Source organism: Gavialis gangeticus, unplaced genomic scaffold, assembly GCF_001723915.1.
Source record: "Gavialis gangeticus isolate Ggan-Ray unplaced genomic scaffold, GavGan_comp1, whole genome shotgun sequence".
Taxonomy (NCBI): Eukaryota; Metazoa; Chordata; order Crocodylia; family Gavialidae; genus Gavialis; species Gavialis gangeticus.
Window position 1 is genome coordinate 168,084,241 of NW_017729032.1, and position 13,242 is coordinate 168,097,482.

General features: G+C 41.6%; 1 protein-coding gene across 1 annotated transcript in view; it reads left to right on the forward strand.

The window, feature by feature from the left end:
* Positions 1 to 13,242, forward strand: part of STS (steroid sulfatase (microsomal), isozyme S) — a 215,891-nt gene that overhangs the window by 74,368 nt on the left and 128,281 nt on the right. Inside the window, exon 7 of the mRNA XM_019525011.1 lies at positions 1,371 to 1,507. Coding sequence (XP_019380556.1) covers positions 1,371 to 1,507 — 137 coding nt within the window. The remainder of the gene's footprint in view (positions 1 to 1,370; positions 1,508 to 13,242) is intronic.

A 13,242-nucleotide genomic window follows, 5' to 3' on the forward strand; every position in this document is an offset into this window, starting at 1 on the left:
TACCAAATTTAGGTTCTCCAGTGTGACCCAAGTTAGCAGCAAGGGAAAAAAAATTACTAGCCCTTGTCAATATATATTCATGGAATTTGGTTCAAGGAGAAGGGAGAGATTTTGCCACATAATACCCATCAGAACAGACAGAGCCAAGGTGAGAGGAAGGACACAGAAGCATACGTGTACTGCAACACAATGGATTTCTTTCCATGAGAGTAAAGTATGAGTATTATGTGAATCCCTTTTACTAAAGGGCTTATGACAAGAATTGCCTTTTGGGACTGATGGAGCAGTCTCAGTCCAGAAGGTAAGAAGTGAGTTACATTTTTCTCCTTAACAGATACACATACCAGCACTGTAAGGAACTAATATGGCTTTCTAATCTGAGAGATTAATACTGTTTGTTTTCACAGTAAAAGGAAGTGCAAATACTAAGGGATTACTATTCAATGCAAAACCCTCATTCCTTTATCACTGGTGTTTTAAAAGGTGTCAACTTACATATGCTTTTCTAGAGCTCTATTGGTTCACTGAAATTTTCACAATCATAAAGTCAAGTAATCTTCATTAATATTTGAAATAATCCTCCCTAAATTCTAATGCCAAAAGTCCTCTAAACATTCCCTTCACAACCTGCTCAAAGTGATCAGAGATATGGAGCCAACTGATCAAAATGGCGAAACTCACAGCCCCACTCTAAGTTCAGTTCTCCCGTTCCTTTTTTCTTTCATATTGTAGAATAATCTGATGAAAAAATGGCCTAAAATGAAAGAGGACCTGCTATGGTTACAAAAGAAAAAATAATCTACATTCTTAATTATTTATATCAGCATTGAGTGGCTATTCTTTTTTACTCGGGGTTTTATATGGATATTTATTTTCTTTGACCTCTGTTTCTTACACTAACCTTCTGTAAAACTCCAGTATGCTGAGCTATCCATGAAGGCAAATTAGGTAAGAACTTGGTTTGGTTCAGAAACAATGTATCTTTAAAAAGATACATTGTTTCAGTGCTTGCTGGTAGGGTCACACAGAGAGGTTCTATCAGTAACCATAAAGAAAAAAGTGCTTACGATTACACCCTTTTATGTCTCAACTTTAACACAGTGCTTGTAATAATATTTTGGACAGGTATAACAATAAGCAAAGAGATGGGTATTCTAAGTATTTTTAAAAGTTTTATTCAGAAACAATACAGTACATATTTAAAAATGGGCAGAGTGTTGTTTCAGAATTGATTTTAGTCTAGCAGCTATATGCCATTTCTTCTGTCCTGTAGAAAAGACAGCATTATTGTAGAAAGACTTCATGTTATTGCTAATATTTTATTGCTGTCTGCTAAGTAATCTTCTTCTGTTAATATTTTCTTCTTTCAGGAATACTGATAAACCATTTCTTCTTTTCATGTCCTACCTTCAAGCCCACACTGCTCTATATGCATCAAAATATTTCAAAGGAAAGAGTAAACATGGCTTATATGGGGATGCTGTGGAAGAAATGGACTGGAGTGTAGGTAGGTAGTACATTAACTGAAGTGTTATTGCTTAAATACTTTCTGAGGCATTTCTTTTATCTTCACTGGAAATCTGTGAACATTCCCAAAGTCCATCCCCATTACAAAACGACTAAATATTTGTATGCCTAAGTGATTAGAAGCTATTTAGTAAAATATAGTAACATTAAGACTGCATGTATTTTGTTATATGGTTCAGTCAACCTAACAAGTCAATGAAGGTTCAATATAGTGTAAGTCACCAATGGGAAAGCAGTCATTAAAGCCTGGGTTAAAGTGATTTCACAGGGCTGTCATCAAAAGAATTTATGATAAAATAACAGTAAAATCTTATTATGCATTGTTATTGATACTGTTATCATCATAAAAATATATGAGTAACTCCTATTTATTGAAGAAGTCAGTTATCTGGGGGATGTAATTCTCTGGACACAGTACAGCCAAAGGCCAGTAATTCACCTTATAAGGTAGTGACCCTCTCAGCTACCAAATACTGGAGAGCAATAATCATGAAATCCTTCAGTGGACCTACTTTATTTCTGGGCATATGGGAATGACTTTCCATTTCTGGAAGTAATCACCTGTGAAAACAACTCAAAAGTTCATACTTGAAACAATCAGGCTGAAGTATACCAGTACTGAAAGATAATGACCCTCCTGTCTTCCTCCTCCCTACTTACCCCAGAACAATTTTGGTTTCAGAACAGTCAAGTACAAAATTGCTTTCTTTGAGCAGGCAATATTTATTAAATCACTAAAAACAGACTCTCATCTCAGTTTAAAATGTGTGTATAATAATACATTTTCAGACAATGCCTTTTGATTGCAAGCATGTACAGTTCAATTTCACATGTATTTCTGTTTACAATTAGGACCAAGAAATTCTATTACAAATGTCAAGGGATGAATGGGCTATAGTAATCCTTCAAAACAGTACACAAAGAGTTTGTCATATACTTAGAGAAATATTGTCAAAAAGAAAGGTGGAAAGAAGCTCTTGAAGGAAGAGAAATATTTTGTGAACAGCTGAACCTGAAAAGTTTTCTGCATTAGAGTTCATGAGAGTAAGGAAAACTTATGCAGCTCCTTTGTATATTCACCACTCATTCTGATGGTCTGGTTTATTACCATTCCTGAGCTGATGGTCTGCTACATTAGTCTTAGACTGCCTTATAGGTCCGGTGAGAGTGCTAGGTTCCTAGGTTGCTTATTTGTACTAACAGGAAAAAAAATTAAATGGTGCTGCTTTCTCTTACGTAATAGGAACTACAAAGAAAACAAGTAAGAGAAAAGATATTCAAAGGAACACAAAGGAGTTAGGTATCTTTTGATATGGGCACACGAACTATTTATTGCAGTGTAAAAGGGAGTGGAGATTTATGGCACATTGGCTGCTCCACAATATCTTCCCACATCCATGTTCTTACCTCATGTTAGACCAAAACATCGAACCATGGTAGCATGGCCATTTTTGAGAGTACTAGAGTGTGTCCCAATGAGCACTCACTTTTGGTGTGTGGCACGTCAAACCCATTTGAGGTGCCTCAAACTGCACATGACAGGTGCACCCACTCACCGCACTGCTAATTAACAGCATGACCCTTTTTTCTGGGACACCTGGAGATCCTGGTGTAAAAAAAAATGCTGCTAAAAAAAGCAGCACAGTATATGTGTTAACAGCATGCTGGCCAGAGCCACTCTCCAGCTGCCAGCCAGGCTCCAAGCTGCTCCCCCAAGAAGCCCCCAGAACCCCAGGTAAGGCTGCTGGGACCAGTACAGGTGCTGGCCTCAGTATCCCTTACCCTACCTAGGTCAATTGCCACGCACAGGAGCATGCATATTGGGGCATGCCCAGGGACAAATAGCAGCAGCACAAATATATGCTGCTGCTATTTTTCCCACAGGAAATGTGTGCACTGGTATGTGTGCATTTGTTGGGATGCACCCCTAAGTTACAGTGTTTTACCCTGAGATAAGAGCATTCATGTAAACAGTTACTGTGGAGAAACTGATGTTGTAAATCCCTGTTTGCTTTTACCAGGCACCAGTCATACACAAAAACCCAGCTCACTGAAAAAGGCACCTAACTCCCAGAGGCTTCCTCAAAAATTCAAAGCAAAATATGTTCAAGTAAAATAGATGTGATTAGCTAAGGATGGCATTGCATTCCCTTCTTTATCATCTAAGGGTGGTCTCTCTACTGAATATCTAGACCAGGGGCACTCAACCTTTTAGCCCCATGGGCTGGATGAGTGGTGTGGGGCTTGTCTGCAGCCTAGATGCCCCATGGAGTCAGCATGCAGGGTTGAGTCTGACACATACAGAAAGGTTCCCACATACAAATCAGGACCCTATCAGCCCCCCTAGCAACCTGGCCCAGCTCCACACACCCTGCCTCTGTCCTGACTACCCAGATTGGGGCCTGCACTGCCTTGGCCAGACCCCATGTGCCTGGATCAGGACCTGTGAGCCCAGATAATGCCTCACATTTCTGTGGCCCCATGCACCATCAGACCAGCACTATCATGGCCCTGTGCTGCATACTCAGATCTGGCCTCACTATTGCCTTGGCCTTGCTTGCCTGATCTAACATGCACGCCCATGCTCTCTGACCCACAAGTCTGGAAATCTGGCACCAAAGGAGCAGCAAGTAACACTACCAGTGCTCCCCCACAGTTCAATTTTTGGACCCAAGGAGAACCTGGCAGGATGGATGACACAATCAATAGCCTGCAGGTTGGGAGTCGAGTACCACTGACCTAGACAACCTGTTTCAGTTGTCTACATGATTTTCTTAAATCTCAGAAATGCCACTTATGCACAGGTTGGCTCTCTATTTCTGGATGCATCAGGAACTGTTCATGCTGACCCAGGAAGCCAGTTTCAGGGGGAATGCCAGAGAAGGAACTAAGTAATAGCTGATCTCGGGTGCAGTGGTTATAGCATTGCACTGGAAAATTTGAGCAATTGAGGTTCAACCCCTTTGGGTGAGGCTGCCTCAAATGTAGGTCCTCTGGCTTCCTAAGTCAATGTTCTAACCAGTCAGTTATTGGTGCAAACCCCACCCTGAAAGCCCCTTATGCTGTGTTCCTAGGTCTCTCTGATTGTGGGTTGTGGTTGACTAATGTACATGCCCAGTCATCTCTTATTTGTAGTCTATGCACTCAGGATACACAGCTAGGAATAGGATTCCTACCTTTGCCTATGATTCTTACCTCTTCACTTAGATGACCATAAATGTTATGTAGATCAGTGTTTCTCAACCTGTGGATTGCAACCCAAAAATGGGTCTCAAAGATGTATGAATGGGTCACAAACAAACTTTAAAATGGAGAAATGTGGGGAACCATGGCCTTTCCCTTGCAGGCTGGTAGAGGTCCAGCCTGCCAGGAGCTGTTTGCTCCCCCTCACCCCCCAGCCTCACACTGGGGAGGGGGAGAAATCTGGGGCCTGAGTGGGGACTGGCCACTGATGTTTACAAATGGGTCCTAGTACAAAAAAGGTTGAGAACCACTGATATAGATAACTAAAACTGGCCACTTAGATGACAAGGAAGGAACTGGAATGCTACCAAAATTTGTCTAATATCTTGCTAATTTAATTGTCCAGCATGTTGTAGGTTCTGTGCTGAAAAGCATAAAGAATCTTAGCTGGAACAGGTGGCCTGAAAAAATGAAAAGCTGCAGACTTCCTACAAAAGGAGTAGTCACCTACTGTCACCCAAATGTAAATAATTAGGTATACACAGAGAAATACGAAGGAAAAAAACACCACTAGAAATCTCAACTTTGCACAAAATCTTTAAATAGAAAAACGCTCTGGGTTTAGCATGGCAAATAGAAAATATAGAAAACCGCATTATAGCACAATACTGAAAAGGAACAAACTCTTATAGCAAAGGGTATGCTACCTTCATTGAGTTATTTGAGAAATGCGTGGCACCTAAGGTACAGTATGCACAGTATCAGGGATGTTCTGTTGTTTGGGGTAATGTGCCTTGTGGGGGGGTCATGAAAGGAAGGGAGAAAGAATAACAGATGTTCTACAGTTGTGACTGTCAGATTCCAGAGATAAAGCATTTCTTTCGAAATCAGAAGCATGAAGATGAATGAAAATTTCCTGATTTGAACTCAGGATAAAAAAAATGTTCTTATGGCACATCACAAAATTCAAGTAAGATGGAAGGCTTCCCTGTTGAATCCCTCAGACACAGAATCTTGAATCAAGGAAAATTCTTTCTGGAAAGTTAATTGTCGAACTCTTAGTAGTGAATCTTAGTAAAACGATTTCAAAGAAAAAATAATGTTTCACACGGGAGCTGACACAAAGGCAGGTCGATGGAATGCTCTTTTAAATATTTCATGTTTGTAGTTTGTTAAATTGGTAGGTGATGATTATGATTACATTCTATGTCACAAATACTAAGCCCAGAGTCTCAAGGTAAGCTTTGAGACAATATATTTCTACTGTTCTTGCATATTGATGCATATGTAACGGATTTCAACATTTAAAGAATTTACAGTTATAATGTCACTGCATATAACATGCCCCAGAGGGTTATAATCAGGCTAGTTAACATTTTTATTTTGTTTCAATGTAGGTTAAGTACCTTATTAATGTTATTAATTATACTTCATAGAGCAGGTAGAATAACTTCACGTGCTTTAAATGGAAGGAGAAGAGCTGGATCAACAGAATATAATCCTTTTCTCTCTGTGTTTTTTTCCCATCTCTTTTTAATAACACAGTAGTGGGTTTGGATTTAATATGGAAGTATAAACAGATATGTATTGAAATTATTTATGATACAAATTAAGTACCACTAAAAATAAACTACTACAAAGAGTATCAGAGCCCTCTACAGGTTTACATTAGTACTGTGTGAAGAGTACATACCATTTCAAAGACTACCAGAACAAGAGTTCTCTCTTCTGTCCTCCTTAGAGTAGTAAGGCTACTAAAATAAATTGTTTTAGTCTTCTGCAGCATGATATTTGCATTGCCTAACTATAAGAAAGAGCTAGCTATTGCTATTACTAACAGTATTCTGGCACAATTGATACATTTAGTATCCTGATGGTTAAAGAGAAAAAGCTGTGAATTCCAAGTGAAATAAAAAATAGGCCATCCCACTCTGTTGCATTAGAAGCAATACTGGGTTCATCTACACATTCATTAATATGCTGCAATTATGGTGCTTTAAGTTTAATACTTGCAATAACCTGTAATAGTTATTACGTTTAGTACTTGTAATAACAGGTACTAATTTAATGCGCTGTAATCTGCACTACTGTGCATCAGCACCAATGAAAACTTTTTGTGTGATGCTTAATGCACATTAGATTCAATCTACTGTGCATTAGCTCATTAGCATGCTTTTTGCCAGCTGCACTAATGCACAATAGAATTAGTCCAATGAGCATTAAGCATCTCGTTTAGCACCTTCTACTGATGAACAAATAGTTCAGTATGTGTTTATCATTAAATAGAGGGGGGAAAACAACCTCCAAACTTTGTAATATGTATAGATTCTATTTAAAAATTTCCTTAATGATATGATATAGTCATTGGAGAAAAGAAAATAGGTGGGTCCTATCTACAATTTGTATGTTGAAACAGACAAAACTATGAAACTGTTAGGAGTCAAATATGAAAAAGCCCTTGATTAACTATGGCAACTCAAAGCAACTACTTCCATTTCCCACTGATGGTAGGAGACTGTGGAAGTAGTTTTCATTCTTTGAACTACAGAAGGAATTGTATTTAATTATATCAATATTTTCTGGAATCACGCTGAGAAAGTATGTGTATTCATGGGCAGATTTTTGTACTGGGCATGGTGTAGGGTCAAAGGCCAAGATTTTCTAATATTTACTGATTTGGTGTTCTTAATCTGAGACATTTTAGTGGGTAAGATTTTTCAGAAGGTGCCCTCTGATTAGTTAATTTGAAATGTCCCAGGTTAAACCATCAAAAGTACTGACTAAGGGTGAAATCCTGAATTTATGGATTCAGTTTGGCTGGATTTTTATACAAGGCTCTTATGAAAAAAGTTATCAAAGATTTTATGGTCTCACTACCCATTCTTGTAATACATATTGCCAAAATTCAAAGTTCAGACTTCTTGGCCATTACAGTATATGGAAAAATGTTTATCTTCAAAGTCTTCATTATTTAGGGCTTTTTAGGGTTTGAACCATAAAGGTCTTACCTTTTCTGTTAAGCAGAACCAGAAAAGAATTTAAATGAAGTAGTTAAGATATGCTGCAAATGTTACTCCTGCCCTTAGGAGAACTAGTTTATAAAATTATATTTCCACTATGTTTGTTTATTTTTAAGACAGAGTAAAGGATGTGAGGCTAAAGAATAATCTTGCAAAGTGATTCTACCATAAATCTGATTCAGTGCTGAACAAACAGTAAAATGAAAAATAGCATCTCCTAGGTAAAGCTAATATTGTTTTGCTAATATTGCAAAACAGTTATTTTAGAAATAAAATGTCCTTTGCATTATTCAAACAACATTGCTTTCCCCACCTTTCTTTGTATTCTTATTTTCAGTTTGAAAACACATTTTATCCAATTAATCCTGTATCAACCACAGTAATGTGTTTGACTACAACATATAATCTAGAAACTCCTTGCTCATGGCAGGATTATCCCTGCTTAAATTATCTCAGGCAAGTGTTTGCCTAACCTGATCCCCCAAGGGTGGAAATTAGGGCTTGCAAAGCTTCAGTCGCTGATTCAATTCGGCAGAGATTTGGCTCAATTCAGTGGCCGAGTCTCCAAATCCGAATCGAATCAGGAGACCCTTTAATCTCTCTGAATCAAATCAATTTGGAGAGATTTGGAACGATTTGGCGATTCAAACATAGACACAGCTTTAAATGTTTTTTCTGCATACGTCAAGGTACCAGGTGGCTCGTGAATGCTGCGATGGTGGGGTGGATGGAATGTCCCACAGGAGCCACGGAGGGCTCCCCAGTGTGCTTGGCACCAGACCCAGAAGTGGACCAGAAGCACTTCCAGTCCACTTCTGGGTCCACTGGGGAGCACTCAGGGATCCTCCCCCTGGCCCACACCGGCTCGGTGACTGGTGCCTCCTGGGTCTGGTAGAGCACCCACTGGCCGATTGCTGAGCCGGGGGGCACAGGATAGCCCCCCAGTGAACTCCCCAGCAGACCTGGAAGTGGACTGGAAGTACTTCTGGTTCACTTCCGGGTTGGTTGCCAAACATGCAGGGGGACCTCAGCTCTCCTGTGGAACACTCCAACCACCCCAGAATCACAGCATTCACAAGCCATGCCTGGTACTTTGAGGTATGTAGAAAAAACATTTAAAGTTGTGTCTATTCTGTGAATCAGCATCAAACCTTCAGATTCAGCTGAATCGAATCGGGGACAGTGATCCAAATCAACAAATTGAATCACTGTCCCTGATTTGAGCCAAATCTGAATCTAAATCATTATAGGGCCCATTTCACACACCTCTAGTTGAAATTCCACAACTTTTCTAAGTAACCTGCTCCAGTTCTTTACCACTTCTGTAGTTAGAAATTTCTTCCTAGTATTCAACCTAAATTTTGTTTATTCTAATTTAAGATCTGCCTTGCAACTTTTACTATTTACTGTGTACACTAAGACTATCCACCCTCTTTATGGCAATATTTTTTTTTATTTGAAGACTGTTATTGAAACCCACTTCACTGTTCTGTCCTCCAAATCATTCAATCTTTTCCTGTAAGTCATGTCTCTGATCATTTTTGTTGCTTTCCTCCTTTTAGTCCTCACTGGGTATGTCTACACAAGACACTTTACTGTGTGTGTAGACTAATCTCCCCCTGGCTGCTGTATAGGGCCAGAGCAGGGTAGGAACAGCCTTGTACCCAGCTGCTTCCATGTATAGCAGACTGGTTGCCAACAAGGAGTACATGTAGATGTGCTCACTGTTAACAATTTTGATGCAAATCTTGGGGTGTGTTGGGGGTCACCATTTGGCCTAGATGTGTTTTAGCATATTAACACCTTTTCTGTTTCCATCCAGCCTGCCAGAGATTTCCAAATGAAAATGTCCTTATATATATTCTTGTGAACTCTTTGGAAAACTGACTTCCTGTGAATACATGGGACTGAACTCAATAGCCCAGGAACCACTTTCCAGACCCCCCTGCTTCCTCTGTAGGTTAGACATGGGCATAAATCCCCAAGTCATCTCAATTCAAAGAAAATATGCTGAGAATTAGACCCAGTGAATAAAAATAATTCCATTTGGAAGTGGTTTGTATATATATGGATTATTTTTACTGCTTCAAGCCATGGAGTTTATATATATATATACATAATATATATATATATATATTTTCCAAACTGGATTATTTTTCCTCACTGGGTCTGATCCTCAGCATGTTTCCTTTGAAAATATATCAGTGCTATAGAAAATATACAGAGGAAAACTTGTCAGCTTGTCTCCTTAACTGGATGGATTCATGTAAACATGTCATTAAGGTGCCTTGACCACTCCACTTGTTCCTATATATATCACTTCCAAACTGGATTAACTACATGTTAAACTACAAACAGAGGAAGGGGAGGTCTGGAAAGTGGTTCCTGGACAACTGAGTTCAGTCCGCTGTGTTCACAGGAAGTCAGTTTTCATAAGTGTTCACAAGAGTGTCTACCCTGACATAATTTATTGTGCTGTACAGTTCTTTAGCTTGAAGCAGTATATTTGAATCTGTGCAATGCCACAGGAAGGTTAGTTGCTATGTGGGCAAGGCAACATATAGTTTCTGGTTGAGGGTTAGTGTGCAGTGAGCAGTACAATATGTTTAAGCTCATTGCTGCCAGGCACAGTAAATGTTCATTCTATACATGGTCTATATAGGTCTGTAGGTGGAAGCCATGCCTAGAGAAAACTTGTCAGCTTGTCTCCTTAACTGGATGGATTCACGTAAACATGTCATTTTGATGCCTTGACTACTCCACTGGTTCCTAGTTAATTTCACTGCCAGTTTGAGGCATGAGTTTCAGAAATATCTTTGGCCCAAGCTCAGGGGCATCAATAAGCATGTTCTCAGCCAAGGTAATAATTGTTTTTTCACAGTATATGTAGTCCTTTGCAGCAGTTCAACTCACATCCTCAGAATGAAGCAGAAAGAGCCAAAAATAGTGTTCTTGGTTTAGGAGGTTTGGCTCTGAGATAGTGGCTGGGTACACAAATTACACTTATTGAGTGGTAAGCACACAGGAAGCGCTCTACATCCATAACCAAACAGATGGTTAGGGCACATAGAGCACTGTAGAAATGGTGGATAAGATAAACCTGGATGGATGTGGTATCAGACTTCAGCACTGTAGATTATGAACATCTCTACCACACCCCATTGTGACTCATGGTATGTCACATTCCTCTAATATCCTGTGGAGCACTGCAGCACCCCACTCACCCCACTTCATGGGGTGGTGGTCTAGCCTAGGCCAGAGCTCGTCTCCTCTCCCCCAGTGCTGCACTGGTCCCACCTCCAGGGCTGTTAGTGACCTAAGGTATTAAAGCCCCTGTTTCCAACCCCACCCTGCTTGTTCCCTCTGGCCAGCTATGAGCCACTGTCTGGTATTATTGCTTAGTGTGTGGATTCCATCTACCCCATCTCAGCATTTGTAAAGATTGCAGCTTTCGATTAAGTCCAATGCTGTTTGTTGGACACCACATTCATGAAGGTGTTCATCTTGTAGAGGGCTGTTTTGTAGCATCCATATCCAAATCTCAGTCTGTTCATTTGACCGCAGTTCTCTGTCAAGGTCATGCCTAATGGGACACTTATTTGGCGTTGGTATAAAACACTGCAGGAATAGATTTCAGACTGGAATACTCTGAATGATCATTTAATTTCCATTCATCCCACCCCTTACCTAAATTTAGTGCAACACAAAAGGCCATGGTACCTGACCTGCTGGGCTCTCCATAGGCCTAGAAATCTGACAGCAGGAGAGCAGTTAGGGTCTGTCTTCTTATATCACTTTGTCTAATGCCCTAATAGAGCCCTAATAGACAGCACTAGCAAAATGAGGACAAAACGGGACCCTTGATGTGGGGGGCTGGAATGGACAGGGGAAGGGAGGTGGTACAGGGCCAGAGGAGCACATGGCTGGAGACCCATGACCTGGTGCCAGGCCGTGTGCACTCGAAGCCCTCCAGTCATACTCATCTGAGGAGGGCTTCCAGTCTACAAGGGTGCAGAGCTAGTCAGCCAGGGCTTTGTGTATCCAGACAACCTGCTTCTGTGTGGGGCCAGGCCCGCCAACATCATCAGGGAGGGAATACAGGCATCTGGGACACATGCACATGCACATACACACACATGCACATAGATATATGTAACCTGGGCGGTACTCCAAGAGGTACCCCCTCTCCAATTGAAGGGATCAAAGCAGGTGCACAAGCACTATGGGAGGTGTAGGGACCCTCCCCCCCGCCCCATAGAGCAGAGCCAGACCGCTAATGGGGACTTACCATATACCTTTTAATGAGAAAACAGTACTGGGAACATAACCAGTATAAACCAGGGGGTATAGGGAACAGTACAATGCCCCAAAGGGGCAAGATTCAACAAAGGTTAGAAACTTACAATCACAGACATATTCATCCAGTTGACAAAAGATGTGGTTAACCAATGTGTAAAACACAAACAGCAGACCAAACAATACGGGTTGGTGAAATATAAAAGGCAAAATATACAAAACATCAAATGACAAGGAATATAGGGTCTAGGTACCTGGAGGGGGAGAAAGGGGGAAAACACAATGGCCCTTTTCCACAGCAAGAAGAATTTCTCCCTGTTAGCTCACTCACACCATGTCACCCAACCTGGGACTTAAACTTGCATCTCCTCTGTGGTAGGCAGAAACTCTACCACACAGCCACCAATGCAGCACTGAGCTGTGAGGGGTCTTGACCTTCCCAGAGCTCCAGCCTCATGTCAAGCTGGAAGTAGAGCTGGGAACCTCTCAGGTCGCTGCTCAGATCCTTGCTGGACCTGGGGAGCCTCTCCGGCTGGCCGCAGCCTCTCGTAGGCAATCCTGGAGCCCAGTGGGCAGCCTCTCCTGCTGGCCGCGTGCTACGCAGCTGAGGGTCAGCTGCTGCCTGCAGGTCTCACTCCTTCAGGCTCTTCTGGGGCAACTGCTTCTGCCCCGCTGGCCCAACTCTTGCCAGCTCTTTGAATCTTCTTGCTGATGTTCTTTGAGGCAGCCACACTGCCAAGGGGCCAATCAGGGGACATGGAGGGTGAATCTCTGGAGCCTGATTGGTAAGGAAAGGGAATCCCATGTCTTCCAATCATCTTTTACCCTTTCAAAACCCCTGGGCTAAGTCACTGCCAGCTAGCCCATCACATATAGATACGGAGAACCCAGGCATCCATGTCACACATACATGCACACATGCATGCACACACACGCACACACACTGAACCCAGGCATCCAGGACACACACACATACTTGGCAGTCATCCACAGGGCACAGTGGATGAGCATGCATGATACAGCTGGCTGGTGACCACAAGGGAGCATGCCATGCTGACATGCTGCCACATCAGGTCCAGGTGGGTGACCATGATGTCCCCAGCAGCCAGTCAGTTGTTTGGCTCCACTTGGAATCTTTGGCATCCTGGGGAGCCCACGGGGCATGCTGGAGGGCGTGGAAGAGTTCCCCCCACTTGCTGGGCTTAGCCCATGCAGG